At 41.8% G+C, this 21,329-nt stretch overlaps 1 protein-coding gene across 1 annotated transcript; it reads left to right on the top strand.

Annotated features, from left to right (window-relative positions):
• Positions 1-1,444: 1,444 nt before the first annotated feature.
• On the top strand, positions 1,445-21,066 carry LOC135255176 (lysyl oxidase homolog 1-like). Its single transcript, XM_064336004.1, has 7 exons — positions 1,445-2,905; positions 8,482-8,590; positions 10,159-10,296; positions 17,531-17,687; positions 18,817-18,912; positions 19,018-19,133; positions 20,875-21,066. The coding sequence occupies exons 1-7, from the start codon at positions 1,858-1,860 to the stop codon at positions 20,879-20,881; spliced, it is 1,671 nt and encodes a 556-aa protein (XP_064192074.1). The 5' UTR covers positions 1,445-1,857; the 3' UTR covers positions 20,882-21,066.
• The last annotated feature ends 263 nt before the right edge of the window (positions 21,067-21,329 follow it).

Raw genomic sequence — 21,329 nt, 5'->3', positions numbered from 1 at the left:
TCAATATTCCACTTTTTGAAAAACTTCTTGGTTGCTTTAGCAGTATACTATTGATCATTGTCCTGCGGGAAGGTGAAGTACTGTCCAATGAATTTTGAGGCATTTGGTTGGATCTGAGCAGATAACATGTTTCTGTACACTATGGAATTCATTTTGAATCATCAGTCAGTGAATGAAGTCAGTCAGTTCCAGTGGCATCCATACATGCCAATGCCCTTACATAACACTGCCTCCACTCAAGGTGAGGGGGATCATGAGCAGTTCCTTTCTTTCTCCACACCATTCTCTTTCCATCACTTTGGAACAAGTTAATACTGATCTCATCTGCCCATAAGAAACTCTACAGTTTTTTAATGTACTTTTCCCCAAACTCTAATCTGGCAGTTCTGCTTGAGTTCTGCTTGAGGCTTACCAGTGGTTTGCATCTTGCTGTGAACCCTCTGAGGTTATGCTGGTTTAGTCTTCCCTTTATTATGACACATCTATACCTACATCCTTGAGAATGTTCTTGATCTGATTGACAGTTGAAAATTAGTTTTTTCATCACAATTGAAAGTATTCTTTGGGCATCTACTACAGTTGTCTTCCATGATCTACCAGGCTGTTTGCTATTGTTGAGTTCAGCAGTGCATTCTTGCTTCTTAACAATGTACCAAACAGTTGATTTTGACACACCCAATATTTTGGTTATGTCTCTGATTTATTCAGATTCCATTCTCCCCGCCTGCTTTGCTGCCGATATCCCCTCTTTTTTATTCCTCATGTTGAGAGACAACAACAGATTCAAATGTAAAGTCAACACCTAGAATCAACTCTAGACCTTTTCTTAGCTTTCTTGTGTATGAAATAATGTTGCAACAACATACAACTGGCCAAGGAACAGCTGGGCAGCCAATTATCCAATTACTTTCAGGCCCCCAAAATGGGGGGGTATATATGAAAGGGCTGAAATTCTGACATGGTTTACACAATATGGATGTAAATACCAAGCTGTCAGTCTGCATTTCAACAGCATATTCATTGTTTTATTTCATTTCAAATCAAATGTGCTGGAGTAGAGAGCCAAAACAACAAGAAATGGGCCGATGTTCAAAAACTCAAAGACTCTAAATATACAAACATACAGACACACACACACACGCACACACGTACACACAGTAAAATGTGTTCATGCTCTTCTTTTTGTGATGAAACATAGTCACAGTCTCCATGTATTTTCTTGTTCTAAATGCTAAGAAATGAGAATCAGAAGACTAGTCAATGAGAAACAATGTAACTGAATGCCTTTGCAGACAGTAATGTTGACTCTGGAATCTTTACAGGCGGCATAGCTGTTGCAGTCCAAGAAACCATTCTAGCACTAGGGCCATGTGGGATGTCTCTCAAGAAAAAAGAAAAAAAAAAAAAACTTTGAGAGTTTTTTCACAGCCTGTTGTAAGCAATCAGAGAAGCAAATAGAGACCAGCGCCAAAGCTGAGTGGAGCAGGGCAGCTCCTATGCAGAGGTCTGAGAGCAATGCGAGATCCACAGCCGCCACATCAAGGCAGCCAGGAAGACCAGGGATTTGCACTCAGCTCCAACGTGGAGAGGCTAGCGCTCTCCCCTCCCCTGGAACGCGTTCTCAGCCATTCGGGCATGTCTGCTGGGGAGACAAGTCCGACTTTAAGCTCCTGCGACTCTCGGCTGTAGGGCTGTGGATGGACACAACCTCCTGGAATCTTCTCACCTCAAGCCATTCCTGCTCACCAGCCAACGAGGATTTACGAGGGACGCAGATTTGGTCTACGGCTATACAGAATACTCAGAACAACTGTTTTCTTTCTCATTGATCCTTGAGCCCAGCGAGGTGTGGCTCGAATGATGGCAGTTGCCGTTGTGGCTTGTTCGCTGTGGGTGCTGTTGCTCGTCGGTTGGGTGCAGGTGGAGGCACAGAGGCAGGATGCCCGCACTAACCCCTGGAGACAGAGGATCCAGTGGGAGAACAACGGAAGGGTGTTCAGCCTGCTCAACAGCGGGGCCGAGTATGTCCCCGCCAGGGGCCAGGACCGTCAGAGGAGTCACAGGGTGCTGCTGGCAGATGCGTCGCCTCACGGAGTCCGCCGGCCCCAGGGCAGCAACGTGCGCAGACAGGCCCCGTCCCGGGCCGGCTCTGAGATGACCAGGAGCCAGACCAGACCGTCTTTTGGGTTCGGTCGGGTGCCGGATAACTGGCGCCAGGGGGCGGCGAGTGTGGCTAACGGTGCTGGACGGTACCAGTCTTCCTCAAGCTCCCGAGTCAGGCCTTTGACGGGTTCTTCGTCATCTTCTTCTTCATCATCATCATCATCATCTTCTTCATCATCTTTCAATGGGCCATCTTACCCTCAGTACCTCCTTCCTCGCCAGCCCTCCTACTCTGCACCATATGATGCCATCATCACAGAGCCCCGAGCCGGGGGGGGCAGATATTCAGCTGGTACCAGCAGGAGCTATGCCCGTGCGCCACACACCGGGGGAAGTCTGTTGCCAGTGCAGCCAAACTCGCCCACTGACTACAGCGAGAACGGTTACCGCTACTACCAGTCGGTCCCCAACCTAGCTTTGCCAAGCCAGCCGGCTCAGCCACCTGTCTCGGGTGGCCTAGACCACACCTATTCCCTGAGCCTGTACAATGAAGGGTCCCCTGCCATTCCTGACACCAACATTGCCCCTGAAGCCAACCCCAACGCCCCAGCAGTGGACAGGAGCAGTACAGACAATCAGACGCCCTTGCGCAGCCCACAGTACGAGCAGTTCCCCCCCTTTGCGAGAGTACAGCCACCTGTCTTGATGCCAGCCCCATCAGGCAGGAACCCCATCTCTCCCAACTCCGCACTGGAGAACCCCAACGTTAATGTGGGCACTGTTTACCAAACTGAGCAGAGAGGTAAGACAAAACAACTTGGTCTCTTGTTCCTACAATTGCCAAACCACTGTCTTTTTTCAAAAAAATTTCAATTGGGTACATTACATTACATTACATTATAGGCATTTAGCAGACGCTCTTATCCAGAGCGACTTACACAACTTTTTACATAGCACTTTACATTGTATCCATTTATACAGCTGGATATATACTGAAGCAACGCAGGTTAAGTACCTTGCTCAAGGGTACAACGGCAGTGTCCTTACCCGGGATTCGAACCTACGACCTTTCGGTTACGAGCGCAGTTCCTTACCCACTGTGCCACACTCCGTCTCGATTAGTGTCGAGATTGACGTGGGTGTTATCTTCACCTGATCGTTTATCTAGATAATGCCTTCTCATTTAAAGGGACCTTTTTCAATCCTTTTGTAAAATGTAAATTTCCTCTAAAGGCAAAGTGAACAGCTGATTTCTGAACATACATGCGGGTTGTGAAATGGGCATCTGCAATGTGTCAAAACCAGAGAGGTAAAATCATCAGAAGAGAACAAAAAAGGGGCCTGAAAATGTATACTTCCTTTGGCCTTTTTTTCATGCTTCCTGGCAGTAGCAAGCCATTTAGATTTGAGGGATGTTGAAACAAACCAGTTCAGCAGAGCACTAACCACACTACCTGACTCCTAAGCCGTTTACCTTTGCAGTTGGAGAAAGGCTTCATCTTGTATATTTTTCAATTTCCGTTTCATTTTCTACCATCTAAAGCACTTCTGTGAAAGTTTGGCAATGGAAAAGAATGAGTCACTGAGTCGACTGATGAGGCTTACCATTTCCACACTGGCTGAAAAAGAAAACAGAATTGTTAGATTAAGCCTTGAATAAACCATTCAATTATTGCAACCAGGTGTTTCAAATTCTGATTCACTACTCAAAACACTAGCTGAAACAATGTCACAGTACATTGTATTTAAATGAACCATCTGCATTTAGCTTGTGCCATGTTGAGAGGTTTCCGTGTTGAGCATTGCGGTTGCATTTGTTGAACATATGCTAGGTTACACTTTCATAAAAGGTGGGTCAGAAAGTTTGGGCTCAGAGTGCGAAGACCCCTGAATCAGGCAACCATAATGGGAAAGAAGTTGGCACAACTGAGGTAGACTCCCACATACACAGTAAAATGTTTGCTGTTAATTCAACTAATTCAACAAAGTTCATGTAAATTAAATCTGGTTCAAATATACTCTCTCAAAGTGAACTTTATTCCTAACCAAACTATTCAGATTGGCAGGAGAGGCTTTCCTTTCAGTCATTCCAGGCATGTCAGAGAGCGCTGCTGAGATTTATATCGGCCTACGTCCGTTACACATTGCTGTACCTTCTTTTCGTTCATCTTTTTCTTAGCAAAATATGTTTTTGAAAAATAATATCTAAATATATACAATATTTGACCATAATTTTACCATCCCTACACCTGACTGGATTTTATATCAGATTTCAAGATGAGGCAATGGGATATGAATAAAGGAGAATTCAGACCCAGACTATCAGTCTTTGGTTATCTATTGCAACATATTCCCTGCTGAGCATAGCATTGTAATGATACGCTTGCCAGGATTCAACATTTGTTTTGTATCTGGTGGTGTTCTTTAACAGTAAATTGAGTTAAAATTATTTTTATGCAACCCACTGAGTAGGCAACATGAAAAGTGATTTTAATTTCACATGTGCTTATAATTTACTGCAGTACAGTGAAACCTATCTGGACTCTTTTCAATTTTGAATGAATAGGATCTCTTAGATCACTCTTAGGTCTCTTAGATGCCATTTCCTTTCACCTTTGTATTTTCGCCATTAAATTTTGACAGCTACAGAAACAATCTGAAGTTGTGCACCACTAAAAATGGTTTTCCTTTCAATACTTTCAACACCGGCAGCCTCTCAGGTATATCTCACTTGAAAACGTAACTTAATTATATTGTGATTCACAAGCAATTGCATCTTACAGGCAAGTGTGGTTGATGACAGTAAACATCTAAATCTGAAATATCTGTATGCAGATAAACATATTATGTGGTCCTGTTTCTCATAGCAACACAAATAAATCAATCATCAACCTGATTATCATCAAAGGACTTAATTGATTTCCGAACTACTCTGCTCACACCCAAAATGTTAACATTTGAGGGACACCACAGGCCCTCATTGATTTATTTGAGTTGAAGATGGTAAGTTGTCAAAACTTTGAACAATAGAAAGCAGGCAATAGATCATATTGCCATATGCCTAATACTGATCATATTTCCACAAACCTAAAACAATTTTACAGTAAGGAATGTCATAGTACGCCTGAGGTAATATGCTTAGGCATGGTCTCTGAAACTGAATTGTGCAGTAACAATTCTGCAAATGATATGTATATCAAATTTATATACCTTGAAATATTTTTGATGCATTCTTTTGATTTTATATAACAATTGGCTTGTCCTTTTATCTCTTCAGTCATAACTCATCATAACCCAGATATCACTTTTTGGGTATTCAATGGGTTATTTAATAGCTTACTGCATGCAATATGTAATTCTATTATACAGAATGGAATTTTTTTTTTTTTTTTTTAAATGCGTAACAATTTGTAGGACCTTTTTTCCGCATATTACAGTGTTGTACACTTTGGATTTTGGTGAGGAAACAATTTTAAGGGCAGAGGAGGGTTAAAAAAATCCAAGTGTGGAATCAGACTCTCTTTCAAAAAAAGATAATCGGCTTTTCGCTCAGATCACCCCCATTCCGGCTCAGGAGGCAGAGATCTGTGGCTCCTGCTGCTTATGGCACTGAACAAAGTTCAGGGGAGAGGAACCCGGGAGTGTGATGGCTCCCCTGCCAGGAAAACCACAGCATTTCGCACAGCCGCTCCGTGTTTACCAGGAAGCTCCCTCTGTTTACCTAGACTGACTGAAAGGGATAACAAATGAGACATATTATCGCAGTCAGAGGCTGGTGAGAACTCTCACTTGAACCTGGTTCAACCAAACCAACCAAGAAGGTCTTTACCCTGGGTATTACAGGTGAGAGATTGGAAATTCTGTGTTTCTTCCTGGAACTGAAAGTGGGCATTATTTTTCTCCTTCACAATAACCTATTCTGATACCTCCCACGGTGTCAGTGGAGTCAGTCAAAGCCATCACAAGAAATTAGAATTAACATTAGTATGAGATGGGCGGTCATCAGACCACTCATTCCTTACCAGGATGCAGGATTTTCACTGGATATTTTTCATTGCATCCTGACATTCACAATTCTTGACTTCCTAAAATAATTAAATTAATATTTCTAACACAGTCCTTTCTTATTTCACTGAGCAAAAAAATATCATAATTATTGAAACTTGCAACATAGGGCATAGTTCAGTTGCTGTAGTTTTGAATTTGCCAGATTTCCTCTATGAGACCCAATACTCCCAAGCTGACTGGCAAATTTTGCTGGTTTGCTTGTGAATAGCAACCAAACAAATATTTGGAACAAAAATGTGCATCAAAACATGAACATCAAGAATAGAACATCTTTTAATACATGCCCAGTAACAGAAATTTTGATTGTACATATATTTCATCATTGCATAAATCAATGAATGAATTGATATATTATTTTTTCAGACCAGGAACGTCTATGCTAAAAAGTTCCGGGACTTTCTTAGTGAGACAGTCGTTAGCTATGACATTGCAGAGATGCTTGCTTATTTGTTTTTCTTTTTTTGTGACAGTGTTGGGCAAATGTCTTAAAGAGTAAATAAATTAGCTCATTGTTACTTCAGCTTTTGTCCAGAGGTTTATCTGACTGCGCCCATTAGAAAAGATCCACCCCCTCTCTCTCTCTCTCATACACACACACACACACACACACACAAATGCCCTAATTCTGAAGCACATGAACTGTGTTTTATTGGAAAATATAGTTGTACTAAATCCCACGTACCGTATGTTTTGTGTGATAATACAGTCGTAAATCCTGTATAATATGTCATATTACCGATGACAGTTATACTGTACTTAACCTGAATACCACTGCTAATGGAGTATTGAATAGTTCTCATTAGATGTGTCAAGCCTTTGATTTCTGAATGACTCCTCCCACACACAGGATTACCATTCATTTTAAATTAACTGCATGAGGATGAAATGAGTTGGAACATGTTCATCCTGCGTTGCCATTTAGACTGCTAGACTGGAAGTGCAGAGCAACATTTATCATAAGTTAAGGTCACCAGATGAAGATACGATGCCATCATTAACAAAATCTTAATTTGATCTCAGTTGTTTCCATATGGCGAGAAGGAGAGGCTGTTGACATACATAAGAAATGATAAAACGCACTTGATCCATCTTGGCAAAGGGAAAGCCACAGATATAGCAGACTAAAACCTGTTTTTGCATAATTAACAACCGTGCTCATTTAAATAAAAACCACCCATCACCAGCTGATTCCTTTTCCGCTTGATTGTCTCTAATGTGGTTTCCCTGCCTGTGTAACTCATTAAATTGCATTAAATCACTTTTTGTATGTAACAGAAACCAATCTCTGTTGCCTTTTGTTTTATGCAACATAATTTCATGTAACCTGATCTCTTTTGTTATAATTAAAACTATTTTACTTGAAGAGCACAAAAGGTAATGGTACCGCATTAGATGCAATTAAGCGAAAAGGAATTAGCCGCTGATGGGAGATTGCTTCTAAAATTGCTGTTTAATCACAGAAAACTGCTTCGGGACTATTAACAGTTCAAAGGAAAATTCTCTGCCTCCCTAATTTGAAATCAGCTGACCACCCCTGAATGTCAGTGCCTGACAGAGTCTACCTGAATGACTGGGTTTCTGCAAAGTATATATTTCTACCACCACATACAGAACATAAAACTTTATACAGAGCTATGCTATGCATCTCAATTGAATGTACAGACAGTGCCTCAATAGTCAATAGTCAAACAAAAGATTGTTAAAAAATATATATGGGATAGATACTGAACAAATGTGGACCACAAAACCTACAGAAAACAAAGTGATCCAAAGGAGTACCTTAACATCACCCTCACCAGGATATTGCAGTGACCCAGAGGTCGACATGACGATAATCTGGAATTCACAGCAATTAGAGAGGCTTTGTTATAAACCTCACTCCCACTGATAGCTGCTCTGTTAACTGTTTGATGGCCAATTTGTAGTGAATGCTTTTCCCCATGTACTGAAACAGTGCAATTATGTTACATTTTCTTTGTCAAATTTAGTTGACACGGGTTCTTCATATTACCAAAATAAATAATTAAAATGTTGCAATTGCACACAGTTATTAAGATCTTAAACAGAGACTATGCAATTAATGACCCACATGCTAAACCTCAGAAATCAAGCAGCAAAAGAGCTATTGCAAGTGCTGACTATGTCGGTTATCAGTCAGACTTGTTCTATGATTTGTCCTTCAAATGTTACCATTGTGGCCAGGTCTTGAAAAGTAGGTTTTTAAATAACTTTTTTTTTTTGGTCTGGTTAGACAATGACGAATGAAAAGTAATCTGTGATGTCATTCTCAACTCCGCCGTGTCTTTCCAGAGTTGCCTGACCTGGTTCCTGACCCACACTACGTCCAGGCCTCCACCTACATCCAGAGGAATCACATGTATTCACTCCGATGTGCTGCGGAAGAAAAATGCCTGGCCAGGTGGGGACTGTGCCGTTTTTACCAGCCTTACGCCGGCCGGAACTACAGCTTTCATTTTCTCTGCCATTTTGAAACTTCAGTTGCTACTATTTTAAACTTCATTAGCACTATTTTAAACTTTAGTATTTTATTTCAGTGGTGTCAGTGGTGTTAAAGGGGTAGGTAAATGTCTGGGCTTTTTTGATTTCATTTCGGTTTTGGAGTATGTTTTTAATCGGCTGTGGCAGTTTTTTGTGCAGTGAAGGATATTTTAAACATTTTAGGAGTTTTTGATGACCTGCTTTATGTACAGTGGCTGATAAAGATTCGTGTGGGGGTTTGTGGTCCAAAGTAAGAAAATACACTTTAAATAACTCCAAAGTAGCTTGTATAAGGACATTGAAAACATACTCAAAAGCTGAAATTATTTATTGTTTTAAAAACCCCAGAATGTATCTTAAACACATATGCCATGTTAATGTTGTATAGCTTCATTATGGCAATAACGATGCATATAAAAGAAGGGATGGTGTTATGATGCTTTAAGCGTGGCTCTGACCATTTCCTCTCAAATATGTCTTCAACCCGCTTGTTGAAACTTTTCACACTTTCTAAACTGCAGTAGACAATGTGTTTTTCCAAGATAATCTGAAGTTTAAAATAATTGAAATTCACGTCTTGTGTACGGCTGAAACAGGAATTCTTCCTACTCTTACTCTATATTCATAATGAAGGACTGTATATCCGTCCTGGCGGAGTTTAATCTGTGATGTCTGAATGTGCGTGCGACCTTCACCTCTGACTTTCGAGAGTAAGCCTGCGTCGGTCCTCAGACCGGCCGCTCGGAATGCTCCCTGCAGTTTCGCACGCTCGCCTGTGCATCCTGATATCTCAAGCAGAGCCATTTCTCACCCGGCACTCATATCCTGCCAGCATATCACGGTGATCACAGACAGATGGCTCCAAGTAATTTGCTGTTCTCCGCATAAGTCAACAACCAGCACAAGATGGATTGCGTGGCCTCCCGGGCCCCAAGGCTGAGCCCTAGAGTGTGCCTGTGATTCTGTTAGCATTCACAGGGACTTGCCTTAACGCTGCCTACCCCCCCCCCCCCCAACCTGCCCCCCCCCCCCCCCCCCCCCCCAAGCCCCCGCCCCAGCCCCCTACTATCCTCCTCCATTTCCAGACCACTAAACAGGGGACTCTGGGAGCAATGCATTTTGATTCCCCTCTCCCTTCCAAATGTAGACTGACATTTAGCAAACTGTCACTCAAAATCAAACAGGTAAACAGGGAAAGTACACACTGTACCTAGCTGCACATACTGCAAATAGAACAGGCAGCAGACATTTAAATTTTACTTCATTCTTTAAAAGCAAATGAGTCTAATCAAGAAACCTGCAAACCAGCCATGCATTTGTTTTGTCCCACCATCAGGAAATCCGATGAACTTGAGGTTCACAATCACATACTAGAAGTCTCTCCTTCCCTCCGCCTATCAGTGAGCGGCAAAGACTTGGCAGTTCCTTGTTGCATGGTGTATTCTCACTCAAAAGTAACACATGGCCCATGTTTTCTTCTCCCTGCAGCTCAGCATATGGTCCTGAAACAACAGACTACGATATCAGGGTTCTCTTGCGCTTCCCACAAAGGGTTAAAAACCAAGGAACAGCTGACTTCATGCCCAACCGCCCTCGCCACACCTGGGAGTGGCATAGCTGCCATCAGTGAGTACAGATTTTGTGTGTGTGTGTGTGTGTGTGTGTGGAACATCACCATATTTCATTGTTTCTCTGCAGCAACAAGGTTTCATAGTGGCCTCTGGTCCAGTCATTCAATAGGTTTGTCCTGGTGCTTGACAATATATAAAATAATAATAATAATAATAACCATCATCATCATTATTATTATTATTATTTTATTATTATTATGTATTATTATCAGCTTCACTGGCTGGGTTGGCAGTGTCCCTTTTATTTGCGCCAGTGACTTCACCACTTCCTCATTTTCCCCTTTCAGTCAATGTCCTCTGAGTCTTCCCATTTTCACCAATCAGGCAAGGCTTCTCTTCACCAGGGAGGTCTGCTACCACTGGCTTTTGCGTAACAGCCTTAATTAACATGCTAGATGCAATGAACAAATGACAAAAACATTAATCAACCACTCATCAAGAGAAGGCACTTATTGAAGCAAAATACCAAAGTTATTAAATCACTGAAATTGCATTTATTTTAGCTCAGTGGAGATTTGGGTAAGTCTGTCCCTGCAATAATCAAATAATTAAGGGAAATTGTTTTTTCTCTGTTCAGCTGATTGTGTAGCCACGATCAGTGTCAATACCGTTTTCATTCAGTTAATTCATGAAATGAACTAAAATTCTAATCATAACTAGAAAAATTATCATAATGTTAACCACCGAGGAAAAGCAATTCCGAAGTTACCTCTAGTTCTTTAACGAGCTCTGTTGGATGGTCTTTTTTCTTTGCTGTATCTGGGCTTTGCTAGCTAGCTTTGAAGGACCAAAATGCCAGTGCATCATAGATATGCCTTAGCATGGTTAATTTATAACATTTTCAAGGTAAAAATACAACATAACATCCCTTTAACAAACTTAAAAAACAAGTTCCCTACTTATTTGAAGTTAACTCTTCACCTCCCTGTTGCATACCATTCACACAGAACTGCCACACAGCCTATTTTCATGTCATAGTGGATGTTCAGTAATTCAAGTCCAGGGCCGTTTGTCAGGGATTGTACTCTGTAAATAGGCCTATGTCTGCAAACCATGCAACTGCTGAATGAGCGTTCCACAGAGCCAGTAGACAGCAGCATTGTTAGCGCTACCTTCAGCACAGTCTATATTCGGGTAGAAGTTAGCCTACTGTAGCTGCAGGCTGTGGTTGCGAGCTTGCACTGCTATGTATCCCACTCTAACTTATTCCTTTTCTGGACAAATTGAAATAAACTTGCTTGTTTGTGTTTTCTCATTATTTGTTTTACTCATTATTTCCTCATGATTTCAAATAGTCTTGTTTCCATCTTAGTTGCTGTTGAAAACTGAGTCGCTCGCTCTCCTACCAACCACCGCGTCTAGTAATTCGCCGTATTTCTTTTTTCAGTAACTAACATGAAAAATATCATCAATCATCAACCATTATTTTTAGCAAAAGCTTAACGGCAGATGACAAGCCGCGGTCCCTTTCCAACAGCAAAATTCAACCCGCAGCTTTATGCAGTTTTATTGATAGGATGGGAACAGGTTTACATACATTTTTCCAAATGCGTAGGCGTGATGCTACGCACAGGGTGTAACTGGCGTACGGCTGCAGGCACCACTGATTTATGCAGCAAACAGTCTGTAAGATGTCTCTATTTGAAGTCACATCCAAAAAGTCATATCAAGAAGCTTCCTTTCTGAAGTAGTTGTCGCATTTAAGCATTTTGACCAAATTGCGGAAGCTGTAGCTCAATTTCAAACTCTAAGGTGATCGTGGTCCAGACTATGTCCAGTTCTGCTCCATGCGTAGTACCACCAGCAATTGGCCAAAGCATTACATTACAGCCATTACTCATGTCTAAGAGGTTTTTGATGGTTTCTGAGCAAAGTGCTCTTGCTGGACAATCATCTGAAATGCTGCAATTCTGCAAAGTGAAAAAACAGTTGTTGTTTTTTTATACATCACAAAACAAGAATGACAGAAAAGTAATTTGGTTGACGTGCATCTCCTGAGACCAGGTTCCGCTTCAGTGTTCCCGTCTGGCTCCAGCCGTTTCTAAAATGTTTTTTTTTTTTTTTTTTTTTTTTTTTTAAATAGCTGGGGTTCAGCCAATGAAAGCGGGTCCTCCAGAGACTCCCGTTCTCAGCTGTTTGGTATATTATTCGAAAGGTCTGCTGTTCGCCCTCCTCTCCGTGGCCGTGCCCGGCGTGGTAGGGGCTTGCCGTACGAATGGCTGGGGTTCGAGAGCTCTCCCAATCTGTGCGGGCCTCATGCCTACGCTACCCTAATCCCTGTGGAATGTTAACTGGCCATTTTGCAGATTAGGAGGAGCGCCGTCGGGTGACGTCGTGGCGCGTTTGCTCCTTCCCGGTCTCTCGAGAGAATCGGCCAGCAGAGCAGAAAGGCTCTGCCGTGAGAAAAGAATAAATAATCTCTCTCCTCCCCCACCCCCCTCCCCCTTCGCACCTTCCACCCCTCACCCAGACTGTGTTCGACAAAAAGGAGACAGCCTGGCAGTGATAGAGGTGTTCTGGCATTCACTTCAGGGCGGGAGGCCATTTTGAAAGACAAAAATTATACAACTCTGGGATCGACCCAAATTCTTACAATGCCTTGTCTGTCCAGGGTTTCTTCTTTCAGTGTCTGTGTGTTAGTTGCGAAATGGGTATAGGCTCTTTGAGGCTTCTGCTTGCACTGGTTGTATACACTCACAAGTTAAAGCCAGTATTTAGTCTGTGTGGTACTTTACCTGGTTGTTTTATATTACTTTGTCACCCATCATTGGTATGTAGTAACTTCATCTACATTAGGTTTTCCTTATTCCTTGTTAAGACAAATAGTTAAGAAAAAAACTTGTGAAGAAATAAGTTGTCACATCCTTATTCATTAACTCAGCTGATGACTTTAATCACAGTGGTTTATGGTTTATGGCTTGCATGCAGCATTTTAGGCTATGTGCAGGAGAGTATGACAACATTACATTACATTACAGGCATTTAGCAGACGCTCTTATCCAGAGCGACTTACACAACTTTTACATAGCATTTTACATTGTATCCATTTATACAGCTGGATATATACTGAAGCAATTTCGGTTAAGTACCTTGCTAAGGTACACGCAGGTCCTACCGAATCGAACCTGCGACCTTTCGGTTACAAGCCCAGTTCCTTACACTGTACACTCCGTCCGCACAAGTGTCCTCAATGATTCAAAATGGTATCCTGCTAGTTATGTCAGGTTACTTAACATTTTTACATACTTCTGAACTGAATTACTGTAGGCTATGTTTACACCACGTGGTAAAAGTGACCCAATTCAGATTTCTTTTCACATGGCACAGATTGGATATGTATTATGAACGTGTAAACAGGAAAAAAGAACATAGAATTGGATATTTTCAGATCTGTCTTCGGGTCACGTTCGACCGGAATCGGATATCTGTCAGTGCGACTGTCATGTAAACGCACAGATCGGAATTTCCCCGTCATTTCGATTTGGACATCATAGAAAATGCTATATTCTCATACTTTTTAAAGTTTGAATGATGCGTAACATATATCACATGCACAACACATGCACTCTCCGCTGGTAATGGTAAATGTTAAAAGAAGTTAAACGGGGGACAAAGGCTCAGTCCAGTGGCGAATACCAAGGTTACGTGCCTTTTAAGTATGTGGGGCGAAGGGTCGGTATAAGGAAAAATACAGAAGATGTTTGTTATGAACCTGAGATGCTGAAAAGCAACAGCTTGAATTATTTTTTCTGTCTCATTTTGTGTCCATTGTAGATGGCGATATGGCTGAGGCGGCTTGGTTGCTTACTTTTGTAGCAGTAATCAAACCCTTGAGTGTGTATGCAGGCTGTCTCAAGTGTAAACTGTGTGAGCACAGGTATTGGATATGGGTCACTTTAAAGTAGATGTAAACAGGCGGTCAAAAAATAGGATATAGGAAAAAAATTGGAACTGGGCATCAAGACCTGTGTTGTAAATGTAGCCTTAGGATACTTCTGCTATAAAGCCAGAAGGGTCTGTTTCTGTGTCCATTATATTTCATTAATTGAATTAGCAATTCCAGAACTTTGGGGGCCTGGGGGTTGGGGCGGGAGGTGGTAGAGGTCACAACTTTTGCACAGGTGTTTACATTCTGTTCTTTTCTCTACGCTTACTGTAGCCAGAGTGGCAGTTCATGATGTGCAAACGTCAAGCCTCCACTAAATATCTGATTGTAGGCCCTGTTGCATCAGGGACTGCTCCACGCACCATGGGATGAGTCAGAAAGCCAAGTATGATGGAGCAAACCTTATGTAGGAGAGGGGGAAAAGTAACAAAGTCAGTTCTAAAAATCAGATTGGAATGCTTTGCATGTGAGGATTAGAGACATTCCTTCCCTCTCTCAATGGTCTTGAATGTTCTCCCTCTGAGACCCAGAGAGGGAGGGAGTGAGGGAGAGAGAGAGACAGAGAGAAGAGACAGAGGGGGCATGGGGTGAGATCCAGTGGTCTGAGGAGAATGTTCTTGGCTGCTGTCTGTCCCACTCCATCTCCTGTTCACCCAGAGAGGAAGAATAATCTCGTGGCTTCGGTCTGACTAAACGTCTGCTCCGGATACGAAAACAATAGCACCATTCCCTCTGCCCCCTCCAGCAGACCCTCGAGCGCATCCCTCTACCCCCTCCCCGTAAGCTCTGTGCCCTCGCGTGAATGACGAACGGCGTGTGCGTGCGTCGGATGTCCTCTCTCCTGATTGCCTTTCCTCCTGTCTTCAGACGACACGAGCAGTCCAGCAAATACTGGTCAGGAAACCGAGGGGTCGCGCCACAGAGCTCCGCCTTCAACCGCTCGTCTGCCCGTTTTCTCCTTTTTTCAGACCTGCGCCGTTAATGGAAATAATGAGGCTTATGCATTGTCCCACTCCGCCCGGGGAAAAAGTACCTAATCTGCCAACAAAGATGATTTTACCGCTGCCTTACCTCACCACCCCCCACCCCCCCACCACCCCCAGCTTTCATTAACGCTGCAGCAGAAGTTAGGCATTATTTACACAGCCTGATTCTCCCCCGCTCAACGCACGCCAACATTTACCTCACCAGAATTACACACTGACAAAACAGAAATGCTCTGTGTCTGCACTTTGCGTGCAAGCAACCCCCAAACGTACTTCGAGCCTTCTAATTAGTCCCCTATTGTCACTGAGGGCGTTCAATAAAAAAATAAGTGTGATTTATCTTGATAATTATGATTAGATGTCTAGGGCTGCCTGCAAGATAAATAGCTCAGTGATGTGCATTAGTGTATAACTCTCTGCCCACTTGAAGCTTGGTTTAGGACTTACCCAGCATCTGCTGTGGGAATTCTGGCTTGGCTTAACTACAAGACCGAAGACCGCTCTTGTATGTAGATTTCAAAGGAGCGAGATGTGTAGCAAGTTTTATCAGACTGGGTGTTATTTTCGTCAGGTAGCAGAAACCGTTAAATATTCAAATTACAAGTATGCTGCTGACTTTTTCACGATCTTTTTTTTAGAAGTTATTACTATAGATTGGCGGCGTCCAATCTGATCTGAAAAGGGCCGATCTGGGTGCAGGTATTTGTTTTAGCCAAGTACTGACTTTTTATGAGCCAAGAAATTTGCAATATCTACTGAACACGTACACATCTGTCTGTTCCTTTTGCGTCATATCCAAAACAGCACCAAAAGCGCATTGGCTGAAATAGTCAGGGAGTTTGCAGTTTGGTGCGATAGTAATTGCCTTCTCCTCCTGCTTACCGATGCTTGACGTGTTCTCATTCACAGCCTTCCGCCATGTCAGTTACTGCTGTAAGTGATTGCCCAGGGTACATTAAGGCACAGAATTCATTTTGAATTCTTTGGGTGCGATACAATCTCACAGGTATCTGCAGAAGCTGTGGCAATCTGAAGCTACAGTGGTGTAAACATTGTACATGTTGTTTGCACACACGTTTCACGCAATGGTGGCTAGTCAGGACAATCAGCAGTCCTCGTTAGTAAAATGGGCGCTGAAGTTGAAAGAAAGAAGGAGTTAGGCTTAGATGTGCAGAGTCAAGTAAACATACTGTATGCGCAACTGCAAAAAGGCCCTCGCCATGTGCTGTTAACAAGAAGAAAAGACTCAAAATGGGCCCAACAAGATACACATCCTTTTAGACCAGCGGTTCGTAATTGCCGTTTTACTGTAATCACGGAAACCAGTTTCTCTGTAGTTTCATTTAGTTCTTCCTGTAGTTGTGGTGCAGTTTTATGACGATTTATTTTGCTAGACACCACAAGATATTTGTCTTGTGCCTCTGATGTTATCCTTCATCTTCTTGCTTTTCTCCAAGTAATATTATTGCCCATCAGCAGGACACTTTTGAGAGTGTACTGAACAATGTAACTTAAGCTAGATAAGATTTCACTCAATTTCATTACCCCTCTACCTCCCTTCTACACCACCACCTCCCACTTTGCAAAATGATTGATTAGACTTCCAATAATTTGTTTAATTGTAATTAAAGCCAAAGGAGGGTATTTCATTTGTGTGTGTGTGTGTGTGTGTGTGTGTGTGTGTGTGTGGTGTTTTACTCTGCGCTTACTCTTAGCCATGCCAGCTGGATATTTTTGGGAGTCTTTCAGAGTAGGCCTTTCATTGAATCAGACAATCTGGCAACTGTATAATTAGCAATGTTACAGTGCATGCAAGAACATTAAGCAGGCAGGCATTCAGTGTGTTGTTCAAGTAGATAGGAAACAGATATTTGCTACTATTGCCATGTCACGAGTTACAAGAGATAACACAAGCTCAACCTGGAAGACAGCAGAGTAGCCATCTGATTAAATTGTTGTTTTGTCTCTTTAAAACATTGGGATTGATACTGTAGCCCACAGATCAATGCCAAAACATCATCATTGGCATTATTGATCCAACTGTGATTGATTCACAAGTTGAAGCCTGGAGATAGCATCAGCAAATTTCTTTCTTTTTTTCTTTCAACAAAATATCTCAGTGTAAATCCTCAGTTCCACCTCCTACTAAGAATTGTTATGTTTTGAGAGGACAATATAGTGTTCAGCTTCCTTGAAATCTACTAAATAAATCTAGTTTTTTCCTTTTTGCTCTTACCATGAATTTGTTTGTTTGTAAGAAAGTGACATTAAATCCCTTTTCTTCTATGAATTTCTCTGCATTAAAAGCCATGGCATTAATCTGTACAGTACGTAAGTATCAACTGTTATCTCAATAGACATTACCACAGCATGGATGAGTTCAGCCACTACGATCTCTTGGAGGCCAGCAGTGGCAACAAGGTTGCGGAGGGCCACAAGGCCAGCTTCTGCCTGGAGGACACCACCTGTGATTTTGGCCACCTGAAGCGCTTTGCCTGCACCGCCCACACCCAGGTGAGCACTCTCACACTCGGCCAGGTGCCGTGAGGCATGATTCGTGTAGCATACTCACACTGTCTTTAAACAGGGCACACAATCTCATAGCAGTCTGCAGTCTTCAATCAATTCAGCAACCAGGGCTTGACATTAACACCTGCCATGTGCCAAATGTGGTAGAATTCGACAGTGGCTTGTAACTCATTCACTCTTACTAGCCACTTTGGCCAGTGACCAGTACCAATACCAATATTTTGTAATTACAATTTTAAAACAAAGTAAAAATAAAAATAAATAAAAATACACCAGCAGAGCTTCAATGTTGACATTATAAAACACTGAATTTCTCAAAGGCACTTCTTGCCTGTAGGTGAGTAATAAAATAAATGTTTTTGCATTGCAAAATTGTGCAAGTTTTATTAAAATTATTTAAAATTGTGGATATGTGTGCTCTTTATTCTCTGCACTGACACTTATTCATGCCATTGATCTGAAATACACAGATTTTGTCATTTAATTGAACAATCTTCAAGTGTATGTTTTGTTAAAGATGTAGGTGACTTATTATTATTACTATTACTAATTTTTCTACTCACTCTCTCATTCACTCACATAGGCAGACACACACACATAGTTTACTCAGGTTGCATAGCTCTAATGGTTTCTGTTCAAATAAAATGTTATGTCCAAACAAATACACGCAGTTACACTGCCCAATTACCTATATTTAGGCTATGACTTTGTTTTTTGGTTGGGGGGGGGGGGGGGGTGTTGATGAAAATTCTGAGTGACTAATTACACAGAGGCTGGGGGAGGCAAAAAGTTCATGTCAAGCCCTGTCAGTGATCCATGATAATGACTTTATCTTGGGCCCCATTTTGTTTCAGGAGCTGTCACATATTAATGATTTATAGGACACCCAGGTTTGCCCAAGGAAGTGTTTGGGATGGATGAACTCTTCTTAGTTGATGGGCGCTTGATAAATTCCATGAAACACTTCCATTTTTAAAATCCTCCTTGATTTTCCCCAAGAAAAACTGAAAAATATTAATTATAAGCTCTGGTGAGATGTATGTTGAGGAGGGCCTCTGTTGAACTGACATTGGCTGCTTCTTCAGGTAAACATTTCTTCCTCATCTCTCTCCAGGGTTTGAGTCCAGGATGCTATGACACCTACAATGCCGATATTGACTGCCAATGGATTGATATCACTGATGTCCAACCAGGGAACTATATACTAAAGGTAACAGGAAGAGAAAATGTCTCAGTGGTATGTGTCTTGATGTTGAGGTTATTTGTTAGGGGTTTAAAAACATATACTGTAAGACGCGTTAACTTTGTGTTTCAGCTCCAGGTGAACCCCAAATACCTTGTGTTGGAGTCAGACTACACCAACAATGTGGTTAGGTGTAATATCCATTACACCGGGCGATTTGTCACAACCACGAACTGCAAGATAGCCCAGTGAGTACAGCGGTCCTTTCACCACACTGCTCCACACCAAGGGGTTCACACAATCAAATCATTTTTAGTAATTTAAAATTTTTCCTGTACAGAATTGAAGTAAATATTCCTTTTTTTGGTTCTTGTACTGCATATACTGTATGAGTAGCTTTTGTAAATAGAGTTTAAGAAACAAAAAATGTGCAGTTGCTTTAATTCTGCTTCACTCCGTTAAGGACAAATTGCTTTGGGCCAGACCCTGATATGAGGCACTTTTAAGTACTTTTTATAGTTAAGCCACTGTGTATCCTGACATTAGCTACACTGTCACTTGACTCAAAAATGGGAGATTCATGAGTTACACCGAATAAAATAAAATGACTTTGTCCCAGCCCACGTACACAGATGGAAAATGTGCCCAGAGTTCCCATTCCAGTCCCATATTCAGTACTGCAAAGAATTACTCATTTGAATATAAACTAAATTTAGAGTTTAAAATGAGTTGAATCATTTTTGCCATTACTGCATGTAAAACTATTGTTGTCTACACTGAAAAAAATTATTGAGCTGTAATTTCATATTTTATGGTCATTAGGTTTGCACTAAGTCTCAATCCAGGATTCACATGACTCAGAATTCAACTCATTTTAAGTGAGACTCCACACCAAGCGCATCTATCACAGTCACCAAGCTAGGATGCACATGAGCAGTGGCAGCCAGCCCGGCTCCAGGAGATCCTCCATCCTGTAGGTTTTCATTCTAACCCTAACAAAGCACACCTCATTCAACAGAGATTTTGTTGAGTCGCTAATTAGTAGAGTCAGGCGTGCCAAAATATGGTTAACATGAAAACCTTGTTTGAAAAATGTGCACATTCTGTTCTTAATGTCTAATTGCAGATATGTTCTCAAATCTGCAGAAAGCATGAATTACACGGGTCATTAAATAATAGTTTCAAAAAGAACACATCTAAAACTATACAATTGACAGTATCCTGCCTACCCACATGCATCCCTCTTAGCTCTCGTTGCATATATCCACTAATTAGGTCAGATGTGTTCTCAGAAGGTCTCAGATGAATAGCAAGGCCTACATTTATTTGCAATATAAATGAGGAGTAACACTTCCTGTAAAGCCACATAGTGCATATTGTCAGCAAGACCGTGATTTATTCACTTGCAAACAGTGCATAATGAAGGCAGCAATGGCACAACTTCATTTCTGTTATGTCATCCATTTTAAATGAGGAGGACATTGTTTCATTATGTAGATTAGTGAGTCCACCTCCGTCTCAAGAGTTAGTTAGACCCGTCACTCTGTTTGCAACACAGCACAGGAGGGATACAGTGAAGTCTCAGTGTAATCTATTCAGTTAATAGATAATAACCAAGGACAGCCTTGTATCAATGCTGTGACCAAAGCTAAAATTACCACTGTCCAATTTGTTTAAAACTGATACAGTATTCACCATCAATGTAAACACAGTCTTAGCTCTCAGCCTGACTGGCAGGTATTAATTTTGACTCACATTAAATGCCAATATTGATCAAAACCTTCAAATAACAGGTTGGGTGCGAAATACAAGTAGAATAATGAGAACATATATTAGTATGATTAACTGTTTTTTGTAGTTTGGCTCTTTTTAAATTTCTTTACTCGCTGTTGCAATTATTATTTACAGACCAGCTCAGATCTACTCCCCTCTCTTTCTCTGTAATCGAGGTGCTTCCTTGTTTTCTCTCTCGTTTTTCTCTACCCGAAGGTCCTGATCAGCCTCCCGAAGCCGACTGCTGTCACGCCGCTTTTCGATGAGACGTGAGCGGAAACCTTTTCTTTGTTTTTGTCCTTGCCGTTCTGATTCCTCAAGGCCAGAGCGCACGCCGAGGGCTCTGCAGACGCTGAGGATGATCTGGAGATATTTACACAAGAACACTCGGATAAACGAACACTTTGGGGGGGGTGGGGATTAGGGGATACGAGGGGGGGTGGGGATTAGGGAGGGGGCTGGTGTTACAAGACGTCTATGGCTCCCATACTTTTTTTTATTGTTCCTTTCTTTTTTCGTGTTCTGAGAAGACTTGATGTACTGAAGCTTAGTGCAAGCATCTCAGACCTTCTGTAGCTGAAGTATATCCGTGCCCCTGAATCCGTCCCTCACTCTCCAAAGTCGCTCAGCTTGGCATTAAATAAGGTGTGAAATGGAGTTGAACTGAAATT

The sequence above is a fragment of the Anguilla rostrata genome, chromosome 5 (assembly GCF_018555375.3).
Source record: "Anguilla rostrata isolate EN2019 chromosome 5, ASM1855537v3, whole genome shotgun sequence".
Classification (NCBI taxonomy): Eukaryota; Metazoa; Chordata; class Actinopteri; order Anguilliformes; family Anguillidae; genus Anguilla; species Anguilla rostrata.
This window is presented reverse-complemented; position numbering and strand designations above follow the sequence as displayed.